Source organism: Salvia hispanica, chromosome 1, assembly GCF_023119035.1.
Source record: "Salvia hispanica cultivar TCC Black 2014 chromosome 1, UniMelb_Shisp_WGS_1.0, whole genome shotgun sequence".
Classification (NCBI taxonomy): Eukaryota; Viridiplantae; Streptophyta; class Magnoliopsida; order Lamiales; family Lamiaceae; genus Salvia; species Salvia hispanica.
Window position 1 is genome coordinate 39022828 of NC_062965.1, and position 13766 is coordinate 39036593.

At 35.7% G+C, this 13766-nt stretch overlaps 4 protein-coding genes and 1 long non-coding RNA gene across 6 annotated transcripts; 1 reads left to right on the forward strand and 4 right to left on the reverse strand.

Annotated features, from left to right (window-relative positions):
* The first annotated feature begins 879 nt into the window (after positions 1-879).
* Positions 880-1806, forward strand: LOC125196258. Its single transcript, XM_048094704.1, has 3 exons — positions 880-1216; positions 1301-1339; positions 1475-1806. The coding sequence occupies exons 1-3, from the start codon at positions 880-882 to the stop codon at positions 1804-1806; spliced, it is 708 nt and encodes a 235-aa protein (XP_047950661.1).
* Positions 1807-2695: 889 nt separating this feature from the next.
* LOC125194683 lies at positions 2696-3961 on the reverse strand. Its single transcript, XM_048092949.1, has 5 exons — positions 3950-3961; positions 3703-3878; positions 3498-3620; positions 3270-3413; positions 2696-3175 (listed from the first exon to the last, which is right to left on the reverse strand). Exons 2-5 carry the CDS (start codon positions 3844-3846, stop codon positions 2945-2947), a joined length of 642 nt encoding a protein of 213 aa, XP_047948906.1. The 5' UTR covers positions 3847-3878; positions 3950-3961; the 3' UTR covers positions 2696-2944.
* An 11-nt stretch (positions 3962-3972) lies between these two features.
* On the reverse strand, positions 3973-4881 carry LOC125194758. Its single transcript, XM_048093005.1, has 4 exons — positions 4809-4881; positions 4607-4726; positions 4370-4474; positions 3973-4271 (listed from the first exon to the last, which is right to left on the reverse strand). Exons 1-4 carry the CDS (start codon positions 4868-4870, stop codon positions 4241-4243), a joined length of 318 nt encoding a protein of 105 aa, XP_047948962.1. The 5' UTR covers positions 4871-4881; the 3' UTR covers positions 3973-4240.
* Positions 4882-7390: 2509 nt separating this feature from the next.
* Positions 7391-8719, reverse strand: LOC125205628. Its single transcript, XR_007173792.1, has 4 exons — positions 8457-8719; positions 8193-8358; positions 7898-7937; positions 7391-7486 (listed from the first exon to the last, which is right to left on the reverse strand). It is a non-coding gene; the product is annotated as an uncharacterized LOC125205628 (long non-coding RNA).
* A 1231-nt stretch (positions 8720-9950) lies between these two features.
* Positions 9951-13694, reverse strand: LOC125218921. Of its 2 annotated transcripts, none has more exons than XM_048120737.1 (3): positions 13407-13694; positions 11507-11562; positions 9951-10833 (listed from the first exon to the last, which is right to left on the reverse strand). In XM_048120737.1, exons 1-3 carry the CDS (start codon positions 13589-13591, stop codon positions 10778-10780), a joined length of 297 nt encoding a protein of 98 aa, XP_047976694.1. In that variant the 5' UTR covers positions 13592-13694; the 3' UTR covers positions 9951-10777. The 2 variants fall into 2 exon arrangements, with proteins under 2 accessions (XP_047976694.1, XP_047976687.1); XM_048120730.1 differs by having other exon boundaries at positions 11454-11562.
* Between the last annotated feature and the right edge of the window lie 72 nt (positions 13695-13766).

Below are 13766 nucleotides of genomic sequence, written 5' to 3' on the forward strand. Positions count from 1 at the left end.
AAGACTGCAATATTGTTGTGGTAAGACTGCAATATTCAATGAACAGCACTGCAATTTGGTAACGTAAAATTAGAAATTTCCTATTTTACCCCTCCGTGTTTTTACACGTGGCAGCATGACAAGCACACGATTTTCAGATCCAATGGCCTTAAATGATGGTATGGTGTTACAATAAAGAGGGTTGTCATCTTAGTACATCCCTATATATATATATATATATATATATATATATATATGTATATATATGGTCCTGTTAGGTGTAGATTTTTGGGCTTAATTGAGAATTGAGATGCAATCTCAACCACTCATTCACAATTTTTGCGCGATGTCAAAATCTTGTAATTCATGTCAACAAGGGGGTATTTTTGTCATTTTCGCGTGATGTCAACTACGGAGACATTATGTCAACTACGATGTCAACAACAAACGTTATTTATGTCAACTACGATGTCAACAGAAAAAGTTATTTATGTCAACTACGATGTCAACAGAAAAAGTTATTTATGTCAACTATTATGTCAACAACAATATGTTACAAATAATTAATGTCAACAACAAATATTTTCATATCAACGACCTATATTATTTATGTCAACAACAACGTTTTACATATAATTCATGTCAACAACAATGTTTTACATATAATTTATGTCAACAACATTTTTCATAAAATTTATATCAACGACCTATATAATTAATGTCAACAACAAACGTTATTATGTCAACGAGCTATATAATTCATGTCCCGACGAGTTCGAAGAAGAGTGGAATGGAGTAGTTGAGCGTTATGACCTGGAAGACTATACTTGGTTCAAGACATTGTACGAGTATAGGCAATTATGGATACATGCGTACTTCAGAGATTTCCCACTAGGGTCGATGATTAGGACCACCTCGATATCTGAGTCGGAGAACAGCTTCTATAAAAACTTTTTGAAGCCACGCAACAACATTGCCGAATTCTACTTGAATTTCAACCAAGCTTTGGAATTTCCCATATTGGCCACTACCTTGCCGTTCGAGAAACATGCTTCTACGACATGCTTTAAGAAAATACAAGAGGAAATTGTTGAGGGTAATGACAAATGCTGCGTTTTGGGGTTCTCATCTACAGACATGGTTGACACCTACAAACTTGGAGACAGCCTTCGCAATTCGTACTTTGTGAGACATGATAAGACTGACGAGTCATACTCGTGCGATTGCAAACTGTTTAGTAGGTAGGGCTATCTATGCAGCCATATCTTCTTTTTGTTCAGGAACAATGAAGTTTAAAAGATTCTGGATAACTACTGTGCAGGTAGATGGATGAAGACTCTGTTAGCCAAGGCGGTCCATGGTTAGTTTGATGACACTTTACCTACAAAGTCCATCGTTGATGAAAGGCAAAACGTTTGAAAGCAAGGGATTTCACTGTTCTATGATTTTCTTCGTCGATTTGAGATGGACATTGATGTGCTTCGTGCATTCGTAGGTGGACTGGAGGAACTTGGTAATTCTCTTCAAACTCGAACTCCTACAACATCCGCCTTTGAGAAGAGGCGAATGATTGAACAGTTTTATGGAATGGAAAGGCCGGAAGTCGTTGAGGTCCATCCTCCGGATGTAGTAAAGACGAAGGGGCACGCGAGCAGCTCCGCTAGTCGTCTGATTTCCAAGAGATTGAAGGCTATCAAGGAGGCTACTAGGCCCCTTAGACGGTGTAAGGCGTGCGATGAGCTGTGTCATCACGACTCTAGAAATTGTCCAATGCTTAAAGAGCTGGAAAAGGAGAATGAGCTGCGTAAGGGAAAGAGGAAATGTTGATGTATTTTGAATCTCACAACATTATTGTTTTTGTTTTTGGTTAAGGCTTATTAGTGAAGTCGATGTCTTACCACTGTCAACAAGTTGTTGGTAATGATTGCTCACTTTAAATTGGTATTTGTGCATTATTATTATGTAAATGTTACTCCCTCCGTCCCACAAAAGATGTCACACTTGTGGGATGGCACGGGATTTTAGGAGGTTTTATTTTATGTGTTTAATGGAGAGAGAAAATATAATTTTTATATCAATGTGAGAGAGAACTTTTTCCAAAATTGGAAATGTGACATCTTTTGTGGGACAAACTAAAAAGGAAAGTGTGACATCTTTTGTGGGACGGAGGGAGTACATTATTTATTTTTAGTACTTAGAAAACACGGGCATTTTGTATAAACACGAGTTACATTAAAGTTAATAATCATGCATTACTGAAATAGTATCATCCATTATTATTTAAGAAGTAGTACATTATCACATCATATGCACTGGACTGTCTGCGCAATAGTCTCCCAGGAAAGTTCATTATTAAACATATTACTTACATTATTTGGTAACTTACATCCATTATATTTTGAGTTTGTTGTAAAATATTATAAAATTCACTACTTCTGTTCTACATTATTTCGTAAGTATTTTACATTATCGAGCAGTAAAATGACATTATTAAGTTCTTTGTAGCCATTATAAGTTTCGTGCAGTAGTAACAAAATATATAACGTCTTGTAACATTTTTCAGCACAATGTTTACTCGAGCCATTATAAAATTCACTACTTCTGTTCTACATTATTTCCTAAATATTTTACATTATCAAGAAGTAAAGTGACATTATTAAGTTCTTTGGAGCCATTAGAAGTAAAGTGACATTTTTCAGCACAATGTATATTGTTCCAAAACATTCCAAGCCACAAATCCGGTATTCCCCCTTCTAGCATGAGTTATCAAAAAAAAAATATCTAGTTCATATCAAACTAAAAATCGTTTCCAATCACCCATCAGAATATCACTAGATCCGATAATTCTCGACTCACTTTTTGAAGCTGAACTTTGACGGCTTATCCATCCAATGCTTGGTGGCTTGAGTTTGGTTGGTTCCAGATTTTGAGTTATGTGGAGAAGTAAGCAGAGCCGTTGCAAACTTCATTCGCAACATTTCCAGGCTCTTTGTTCCTTTGGCCTTAGTCCGCACTCCCAATCTTTCTCCCTCTCTCCAAAGTACGTCTCCATATGCCTCATCACATAGACCCCCGTGTCCACGGTGCCGCTGTTGTTCCTCCAAGGCATTGTAACGACATGTGCATTACATTTTCTGACCTGTGTCGCCATTTTTGGAACCTTAGACTTCGTAAGTGATGTTGCGAAGAACTTTTTCTACACAAAAAAAAAAAATAAAACTTTAACAATTGCATATAATGTACAATTTGTCGTATATAATGCACAGTGGATGCAGTTCCATATTAAATACCAGCACGGAGGGTGTGTTCCCATATTTTTCGCCGAATGAGGCGTGTGTTTCAGCCAAGCTGTGGTCAATGATGTTCATCTTGCAATCGGGAAGATTGAAACAGACCACATACTGATGGGTCATCCCCCAAACTGGGAAGAAGAACTGCACGACGAAAGGTGCATTACAAGACATAATATTATGTCCATTACGACTGAACTTCAAGTACATTATTATACTATAACTCACCATGTCATATTTGTCCCATTGAAAGTAGCCCGTTCCAAGCGCTTCCTCCAACAGCCTTGTCCAGAACGTATTGAACTGGAATTCTTCTGTCCATTCGGGTTGTGCGTCGACCATTGATTGTATCTGTAGTTTATTTGTGTAAGCAGTTACGAACTGTTACTTATTATAGTACCTTGACAGAAACAGTAAAACATTGTACACTCACGCATGGTTTTGTAGAGAAGAATAGCCTGGAAACCGTCTCTGGTGCCTTGCTCTTTTCCATTGTATTCAGGTAAGAGCTCCAAGTATCGATAACATCGGGGCTCACTGGCTTGAATGGCGCTAAAGATTGAAACTTGATCTGCATAGTATTCTTAAATGTGTCTTGGCAGACAAATCCTTAGACATGTTTACACCGTTAAAAAAAACACATGTACCAAACATAACAACAGCTAAAGTAAAAAATTTACTTGTTCTTATCCGTTGTGCTAAGAACCCAGTAGTAGAGCTGCTTGTCCAATGTGTGTGGCTTTGCTGTCACTCTAACCGCTCTCTCGTTGAATGGAGACCGGGCAGCCAGACTTGGTTTCTTCACTCGAGCTGTTAGTGTTTGAATTAACTAAGCTATTCGATACCTCATCCGCATCGGAATCCTGTTTGATGTGTTTCCCTCTCCCTTTTCCTTGATCAACAACCTTTTCCACTCCCACCTTTTCCAGCTACAAGTTTTAAGGGTTGCGTTGTTTGCACAACACCAATCACTATGCCCTTACGCGGTGCTGCAGTGTGTTCCTTTAACAAAAAAAAAAAACAACCAAACGGGTTGATTTCTTAGAAGCTCTCTCCCTAATAATGTATAATTTGATGATTTAATTCAGATATTCAACCACCTGTGGAATATCCAACTGTTTGCCCGTCGCTCTCTTAGAAGCTCCCTCCCTAACGGGTTGTTTTCTCTTGGTAACCAGAACCTCAGTGCGTTTCCCTTTGGTTGTCTGATTTAAAAAATATATGACTTAAACAAATAATCTATATAATGCAGCCAGACAGACATATAATGTAATGATATAATGTCAATAATGTAACAATATTAGTACACAATGAAAGTAATGCTGAGACATATTTACCTTGCCGATCTCCTCTGCGGCTGTACTCTTTGATGGGGCTTTATTTGCTTCGGCTTTTCTCTTGGCCGCTGCATCCTCCCTATCCTTCCCAACAACATCTTCAACAATGCTTTTAGACACCTGCACACAATGGAACACAAATGAAAAAGTCTAATAATGTTAATAATTAATAACACATAAGCCTTTACTTCTTAGTGCGCACCTCAGTTGCTGCTGCTGACGTATGCAAGCTGGAAGGTTTTTCAAGCCCGGCTCCACTAGCATCTCCTGTTGTGATATCTGTGATATCAGGGATATCACTGCCTATTGGCTCGTGCATGGGGATGTCCCCTTCCTGGTCAGCAGCTCCAAATGGCTCATCTTGGGGTGTATCATCATTATTGTTTATCCCTAAACCACCAGCCCCACCTGTCCTGTGTTTGCTGTGTAGCAAACGGGTCAGGACATTCAAAACCCTCCAGCACAAATGATGACTTAATAAACTTATCTCTTATACGTTTAGCTCTATTCGTGTTGGGTCCTGCACCGCCTCCTCTGTTCAAAGCTTCCAACCTCTTGCTTCCTCGTCCACCAAATACTTCTCTTTATCAATCGGGCCCTCCAACCTCCCAGTACGAACTGGTCACGCTCGGCATCCTCCCTTTGTTTGAGGGCTTCCGTCGTCCAGCCTTTTATTGTTGGCCAGGCACGACTGACTCGCCTCCGTATGTGAACCACACGGTCCACATACGCACACTGACAAAAACCACAGATTGCCAAAGGTCAGTATTGCATCCTATTGTATACATAATGCATGCACAAATTTATCAATATATAAAGTGAGAGTTTTGTGGATTTTTTTTAAAATGCCAGTTTTGCCCCTTTTGGCGGGAAACTGAGCAATATTACAGCTGATTATTTGATTTTTCTTTTACACTATTTTCTGTCATTGTGGAGCTTATGTCTGACCAGTTTGTATGAACCGAGAATTTGTTGTTTTTTAGGATGCAGCCTACTATTAGTGTCAGACTTTTCTAAATAATACCTATTCTATTGCAATATAGTATACTATATATATATATATATATACTTTCGATTCTTCTTCCAATGCACATACGCCTGATCCATTCTTCTTTTTCCAATGCAATTTATCCCTGAACAAAAATTCTTCATATGTTAACATTCATATTTAAAATCTTTCATATATATAAATTAAAAAATAATTTTGAAATTCAGTTTTTGAAGAAAACAGGAGAAAGTGTGAGAGCCTAAAAAATATCACAATCTTTCAGGAATTAATAATTGTACAATGCAGAATGATTTAAAAGTAAATAAATTGATTTTTTTATATGAAATTTGTGTCTATAAAGAAAATGGGAGAAGGGGGTAGTAAAGAAAATGGGAGAAAGACGTAGTATTGAAAGGATTTAAATGTGAAATCAAATATTATTAAGTCTAACTTATACATCATGTATTCAGATTCGTATGTAATTACTTTGACAGACTGTAATATAATTTTGTGTAGCCTTTTTGTTCAGCATTTGGTTGTTTAAGGAAAGTAAAAAACCATATGATGTTTGGTAAAGGATGTAGCTTATGTGTCATTAAAGCTTTATTAGTCATCACTCAATTGCAATTTGTTATCTCTAATTAAAATTAAGACAGATAAGTAGAATATAAAAGATGGATAAGAAAGTATAAAAAATCTTTTCCCCTGGGTGTATTTACAAATCCTAATGTTATTCACTATTAGTAGAATAGATTTATAAGCATTAAATAGTGTCTGAAAGTATTATTTGATTAATATAATATATCTGGGACAAATGAAATAATTGAAAGGTCCGTTCATCATTTTGTTTTTCTTGGGAACTACACTTTTTCAAGGGAGTACAGGCCCAACTTCCATCTCTCTATAAATACCATGTTCTCTCATATTTATAATTACTCACCTACGTTCACTCACCAACATTCACTCAGCAATATCCCAACTCGGTTTTGGGTGGTTCTATTCTTTCCATGATTCTTCTATCCATGAATGTCTATCATACTCCTATTCTGTTTTTCAGCCATTAATATGTTTTTGTAACATTGCAAGATCTATAGCAGATGTTTATTTAATGTTATTTATCATTCTTCTTTGCAACCTATATCTTAGTTAACCTGTTCCGTTTTATTCATCATATTTTTCTATCATTCCACGGTTACCTATATCTAGATGTTGAGCATAGAACGAACCTTTGTTTATGCCTTCATGATGCAATGTTCAAATCCGAAGTATGTTTTATTTCTTTGGTAAATAGTGTATAACCTGCAAAAATGGATAGTAGATTAAATTTTGATTGATCAAACCCTTTATATTCTCAGATAGGACACTGAGGAATGATTGAAATATTTTTCTTACCAATTTAGCATTTCTGAAGTGATTGTCTTCCTTCTATTTTATGAAAACTTTGGGTGGCATTTCTTCTGTTCCCATAAAGCATTCTTATGCACAACATCTTCCCTGGCCAAAAAAGATGGAGTTAGATTTCAATGTTGATTGATTGTTAATTTTTTTTATCCTGAAATGCTTCTCTGATCTGGCAGATTTATATTTCTTACCATAGTGACATTTCTGAAGTAAACTCTTTCTTTCTATTTTGATAGACGTTTCTTTTCTTCCATACAATCTCCTTTTCTTTAGATTATTCCTTGCAAAAAAATAAGCAGTTAATTAAACTGTTCATTGATTTATTTGTTTTCATTGTTTAGCTAAATCTCAGATGTGACAAGATCTGTTTTCTTACCATAGTTTCATTTGTTAAGTAATTGCTCCCTTTATCACCTAGATTAACAATCTCTGCCAGGCAATTGCTTGGTCCATCAACTGAGTCTGGTGTGCTCATGTCTATGAAGGTGTACCTGAAGATAAAAATTCAATAGTTTAGAGTGTGTATTCTATAATTATAATGTATATTGATCTACCAAATTTACTAGGAAATAAATTAAATAATGTAAAATACCAGTTGAATAAATATATATATCTGTTTAACGTATGTTCTGTTTTTGCATTACAGGGAACAAGAAGTCAAGCTACTTTTCCTATTAACTTAATCCAGAATAAGGCTTCTCAGCTTAGGGAAGCCCTTGGATCATCCGAATGAAGTGGTAACTATTTTTCAATCAAGCTCTCCCTCATCTATCATCGCCAAATCAACCAAGGGTTCGCTTTTTAATGAGTTGCTCTATTTTTCATTGGCTATTCTCATTGTCGATAAGATCAACTATAAGAAAAAGATATTACAATTATATTATACTTACTCCTTTACTTACCCAAGTGCAGTGGAATATCATGCCAGGGGAAATCTCAAATCTGTGTCAAGCAATCACATAACTTGTCATCGATATAACGCACATTACATAGCCAGCATCCATTAATTCCAAATAAACAGCCAATTTATTATGAATTTAATGGAAGAAGTATGAAAAAGATTCAAAGAGTCAAATAGTGCTAGATTCTATACGAAACCATTGTAAAATTATGTCCTAATTCCTCCATATTTTAATCTGTTTATGAACAAAAATCTTAGACTTGCAAGTAGTACTGTATATTACACAAAAATTTTACCTTTTTGAAACTGGACTGTGATTTAGCCCCAATCTTTTAGGATTTTGTTTTTCTGACAGTCAATTGTTGTCGGTTTTGTTGTAACCTGAGAGCCGATGTTTGAGTCGGCGATCGTTCGCGTTCTCCATCTCCAATGGTCGGAAAGCCGACCATTGGGTCTATGAATCTGTAAAATAGTAGTAGTTGAAATTAGCTAGAATCGTTCTATTTTTCGTCGATTTGTCCGTAATTTTGTTAATATTTTTGACCTTTGCTTCAATTTACCTGAAATCGGTCGTACTCCATTTGGTTCGGCGATATTTCTCAGTCTAGGGTGTTCAGTTTGATTCCTCCGTCGATCTTTTGTTGTAGCTTCTGACCGCCATTCTAAGCATCGTCGACTACGGTTTTAATAGGGAGACGTCGGCGCGTTTTGGAAAGAAGACGGCGTGATTCAATCCTTCATGGTGAGTTGGCGCGGTTTGCCCCTGTTGACGACGGCGATTCAGTCGTCTGAGGAAGATCGCAGAGACGTCGAATTTCTAGGGTTTGTGTGTGTCGGCGCCACTGAGGAGAGAAGAATGTTGTAATAATCAAGCTTAGAAATCCCTAAATACGATTAATTTAATTAGTTGTATACTCTCCTTAATTAAAGGTGAAAAGTGTAATTACAAATTATTTTAATCGATCAGTAGTTGGGCTATTTGTGGGCCATTTTGTATGCATAATGTGGGCCATGAGTATTCTTTATTTGGATTGTTGTGTGCTGGCAGGTATGTAAACTATTGGGCTCTTTTTTTGGAGCATTTTGGATATTTTAATTCTAATATTATTAGAATTAAATCCTTATATTAATTATATTATTTTTGTTAACATATTTGGATTTTTTTTAATTTACAGAAAATTAAATTTGAATTATACTCCTTTAGTCCCATAAAAATAAGGACATTTTTCACTTTGGGAAGTCCTATGAAAGTATCCCTTTTATTTTTGGTAGAGTGAAGGTAAAACTAATCCTGAACATATGCTTACTTTATGATTTTAGTCCTATACTTTATCTTTTGAATTTTTGCATCCTGAATATTTCAACTCGGATCACAATTGGTCCTACACTAACAATTCCATCAATTTCTAAACAATTTTAATTTTGACCGAATTTGATGGTTTTAATAGTCTCATTCGAGTTAAAACCATTTAAAAGTCGGTTTAGGACCAGTTTTTGGTAACATCATTCTTTTACCATACAAGTGTCATAATTTTTTGTGGTGTAAAAATTACAATGCATATATGGATTACTATGATCATCATTGATTTGGCTCGAAAATTTTAAATATATTTTGAGTTATTCATATATTTAATTTTTCCTTTTTTCCTTAGTCACACATTTTCCTTTATTTGCATATCTTATACTATCTAATTCATACTCTTCAATCCATAGTCGCACATCTTCTCTTTGTCATTTGTTTTATTCTATTTTACTCAACTTATATCAAAAATTAAAATTGTATAAAATCGTTTACTGATTACGAAATGTTTCATTTCGAGTGGGTTGAGAGAAGTACATTTCTCTTTGATTATTGTTTATAATATTTTTAATTGTTAAAGTGTTATGAATACTTATTGTAATTAACATATAGTCCATAACATTATTATATTCTTTTTTTTCACTATATCTTAGAATTTTTTTTATTAATATTTGAAAATCTTATGTCCCGTGCATAGCACGGGTGATAACACTAGTTCTATATAATGCAAGTGATCAAAAACAGTAATGCAAACTTTAACTGAATATGAAACATGATCGGATATGAAACACATACAATAATGCATGTTGTTCTTTGGAAGTAATGAATGAAAATTATCCTATAATGCAGTAATTGTTTTCCTCACCAATAAAAAGTGGAAAGGCCCTAAAATATACAGTTTCACCTCTTTCCCATGTAGGATAAGTGGTCTCCAAGACTGATAAGACGTACCCGCACCAATTGAGATTCCTAATCTCATCGACGTCGTCGATCAAATGTAGAATCTTTGGCTTCAAATTACCGTCTGTCGGCGTCTCTATTACTGCATTTTCTACCATGAACGTGCGCTTGAATTCTGGACCACCGTTCACCTCCTCCGTAATCAGCTTCGCAACGTCGCCCGCGGTCATTTTGTAACGACTCTTACCACACCGGTCTGCAACGTAGTCGTTGAAATGAAACTCGCTTTGTTTATCAACTGACCTTGAGATTGGTTTTAGCCCTCTTGGAAAACCTAGCGTCAAATGGGCGTCTTCCTCATCAAGGGTCAAACTCCCACCCTCACACAAAGGTGTCTGGCAGCGAGCAAGATTAAATGGTTTGATTACCCAATAGGCAATGTACCCTGGGATCTCCTTGATGTGGTAGTGTAGTATGGCGCCGAATCCAAGTTCTTGCACAGCTTCCTTCTGCTGTGGAGTAAGGCCTTTTAAACAGTTAACGAATTATGTAGTGCTCCGGGTGTATAAGTGGTCAACTTTTTTCCCCCTTTGCTTCCTCTTTTCCACTTCTTCATTTGAGGTACTAGCCTCCGCCGTTTTCTGTTCATTCAGTCTCTCCTTGAAATTTTGTGCTATATTGTCAGTGGAAGAACATCATCCACTGCCTCGCTATAGCGAACCTTGGATGCTTGGATGCTGGAAAAAAAACAGTATTGAATTCCATTAATGCATAACAATAACTGTATAATGTACATAACTGATCTTATAATAATGTTGATAGAGCATATAATAATGCATAATTTCAACCTAATCATTTGTATCTTTGATATCCAGTAAATGTGCAACTAATACATTACCACATACATCAACAATGACCTACACAAATCAAATAACATACAAGCATGTGTGCTGATTGCAATAACATACATCAATAAAATTACCATATACATTAACAATTAATAATGACATACATCAAGCAACAATTTCCCAATGAAATATACGTCCAAAGCAATAAAAAGAACAATAATGAACAACAACGCTTACATAATGCATCAGATTTAACCAATCGTGACTACAACCAATGTACTAATCCTTATAAACCACTAATCAATAATGGTCAATTGCAACCAAATAATCACTAATACTAAACACATACATCAATAATGTTAAAAGTCAACCAAATAATGCAGCAAATGAACAGAATAACGTGCCAAAAATGGACAACACTTCAAGCAATTATTAAATAGAGATGGAATACATACTATCAGTTTTGTAAAATGTACAAAAAATAATAAATAATGACAAAAATAATTTACCAAATTAAGGGACAAGATACTATCAGCTTTGTAAAATTGAGCCGCATTCTCACCTTCGTTCTGTGTGGGCTGCCTTTTGAAGGGGCGGCTTCTTTTCGACATCCCGAAACTGAGAGACACAACAAAAATAGAAACCAGTTTACATTATACACCAAAATCACAGGTAATTCGTCAACAGAACCCACCAAAAAAATATTCTTCAACTCAAATAAAATTACCAAAATCGTGACAAAAATACAACATCTAAAAAAAAGAACCCAAACTCGTAGTCTTACAGCAAAATCGACGAATTCGAGTCAACTACAACCCCAAATTCGAACAACAAACCAAATACAACTCAGAAACCAACAATATACTTCAAAAATGGGATAACCCTACATCTAATGCTCACAATTTCAGCTTTTTTCCAAAAAATCGAACAAAACTTTTGTGCATTATTGCAAATACGAACTAATCGACTACTGCGTGGAAAAAACGACGTTTTGGAGTGTTTCTAACTAAAAATCGAGACTTTAGAAGCACACCGTTTTGGTCGACAGAAGTTGAATCGATGGCCCACGGTGCAAGCGAACAAAAGCCTTCTGTGACCCCAAATCGCCGATCGAAGGCTCTTTTTACTGAGATAATCGATGGTAGCGGTGGTTGCTCTCGGTTTTGGGAGGCGGCTAGGGTTTGACGCGGTTTGAATGAGGAGAGAAATTTTTTGATCGTGGTTTGATGGGATGGAGTGAGAGAGAGAGTGAAAAGATGGAAGGACTAAGAAAATCCCGCTTAATTATCAGACCTTCCGTTTTGAAACATTTTCCAGCCATTATATGATTGCTATTATACCCCCATAATGCACAATATATGACCAATAATGTAAAACAGGATCCTTTTACCAAGATTGATCTTGACCGTCCACTACTCTAATCTAATGGATGATATTAAGAAGGAAATAGACACTAAGGGAGCAATAGGACCTTAATGCTCCCCTATATATATGTAATTCTCTATAATATCTATTTATTTGTAATAGAATAGGTTTAAGTACACACACCAATAAAACCTATATATAAAAAAACGAAAAAACAAAAAAGTACTCCCTCCGTCCCGGAGTATTAGACTCACTTCTTTTGGGCACATGATTTAAGGAAGTGATATTTAAATAGTTAAAGTGGAGAGAGTAAAGTATGAGAGAGGGAAAAAGTAGGGGAGAGAAGAGAGAAAAAAGTAGGTGGAGAATAAAATAAGATAGATGTTTTTTGCTAAAAAAGGAAATGAGTCTAATATGTTGGGACATCCCAAAAAGGAAAGTTGGTCTAATACCTTGGGACGGAGGGAGTACAAACATTGGAACCACAAATGCCTTTTACATTGAGTGTAAAAACAGAAACAAAAAATGCATGAAATAAGAAAAGAAAAAAAAATACAAAATGAGACTTCATTTTCCCACCCAAACCAGTGCCACATGGCAGTCCAAAAACTGCATCTTTATATTTGTACAGATGTTAGCAAAATATAATTAAATATTCTTTAGGCAAGAATCTAATATCGAGCACACACAAGTGCTCACAACACAGAAGAAAATTCAACTAGTTGTCACGTTTGCGAGAACCCTTCGTTTGCAAATTTGGGCTCGCAAAATCACTCGTTTTTTTCCATTTTTGGAAAATGGTCTGTTTTCGTTTATGTTTATGCTCACTATTCTGCTCGAAAGTTTGCAGCACACTACTGTGCTTGCAAAAAAGTGGCAGTTTTGTTTGTAGTGAAAAAATATAGTAGCAAACATTTTATATTTTAATGATAATTGCAGGTTGAAAAGTAAGATCCGAGCCCCCTGTTAAGATTTCATAAAACAAAAGTTTCATGAAATGCACTCTAGAAACAATCCAATTTCTTTCATGTATACAACACATGGAGCAATAACATATTCATAGTTCATCACTCTTAAGATTCAGTTAATAAAATTACCTTATAGCAAGAGTTGTCTTTCCGACGTGTGTCATCTCACTTGATAAACATAATTTTTCCAATGCCGTCCATCCCGATAAGTGAACAAGGATTACAAATTGATAAGATAATTCAACCGTCAATCTCATAAAATGCATCCTTGAGAAAATAAGTTGATCTACTTCCTCTGAAGTCTCCTCGTCCATGAGATCCAGTGACAGTTGAGAAAGAATGATGTGGAAATGGGTTTCTACAAATCCTGCGAATTCCTTAGGTTGAGAGAGATAGTTGGCGGCGGAAGAGAGGGAAGTGTGAGTATTAGGGCTCACTGGAGTTTTTTTTTTTCTCATATTTATGGTACTCTTGATTAAATATTAATTC

Excerpts from the sequence above, each read along its gene's own strand:
- LOC125194758 (XM_048093005.1), bottom strand. The coding sequence starts at position 4,870 with ATGCTAGTGGAGCCGGGCTTGAAAAACCTTCCAGCTTGCATACGTCAG. Across the intron at positions 4,727-4,808 it reads CGTCAGCAGCAGCAACTGAG|GTGTCTAAAAGCATTGTTGA; the intron begins GTGCGCACTAAG and ends CATTGTGTGCAG. Across the intron at positions 4,272-4,369 it reads AACAGTTGGATATTCCACAG|GAACACACTGCAGCACCGCG; the intron begins GTGGTTGAATAT and ends TTTTTGTTAAAG.
- LOC125218921 (XM_048120730.1), bottom strand. The coding sequence starts at position 13,591 with ATGGACGAGGAGACTTCAGAGGAAGTAGATCAACTTATTTTCTCAAGG. Across the intron at positions 11,563-13,406 it reads AAGACAACTCTTGCTATAAG|TTTCGGGATGTCGAAAAGAA; the intron begins GTAATTTTATTA and ends TGTGTCTCTCAG. Across the intron at positions 10,834-11,453 it reads GTATCTTGTCCCTTAATTTG|CATCCAAGCATCCAAGGTTC; the intron begins GTAAATTATTTT and ends TTTTTTTTCCAG.
- LOC125196258 (XM_048094704.1), top strand. The coding sequence starts at position 880 with ATGATTAGGACCACCTCGATATCTGAGTCGGAGAACAGCTTCTATAAA. Across the intron at positions 1,217-1,300 it reads GTGCGATTGCAAACTGTTTA|GTAGATGGATGAAGACTCTG; the intron begins GTAGGTAGGGCT and ends ACTACTGTGCAG. Across the intron at positions 1,340-1,474 it reads GTTAGCCAAGGCGGTCCATG|GTGGACTGGAGGAACTTGGT; the intron begins GTTAGTTTGATG and ends GTGCATTCGTAG.
- LOC125194683 (XM_048092949.1), bottom strand. The coding sequence starts at position 3,846 with ATGCAGATCAAGTTTCAATCTTTAGCGCCATTCAAGCCAGTGAGCCCC. Across the intron at positions 3,621-3,702 it reads TCTTCTCTACAAAACCATGC|ATACAATCAATGGTCGACGC; the intron begins GTGAGTGTACAA and ends AATAAACTACAG. Across the intron at positions 3,414-3,497 it reads AATGGGACAAATATGACATG|TTCTTCTTCCCAGTTTGGGG; the intron begins GTGAGTTATAGT and ends TTCGTCGTGCAG.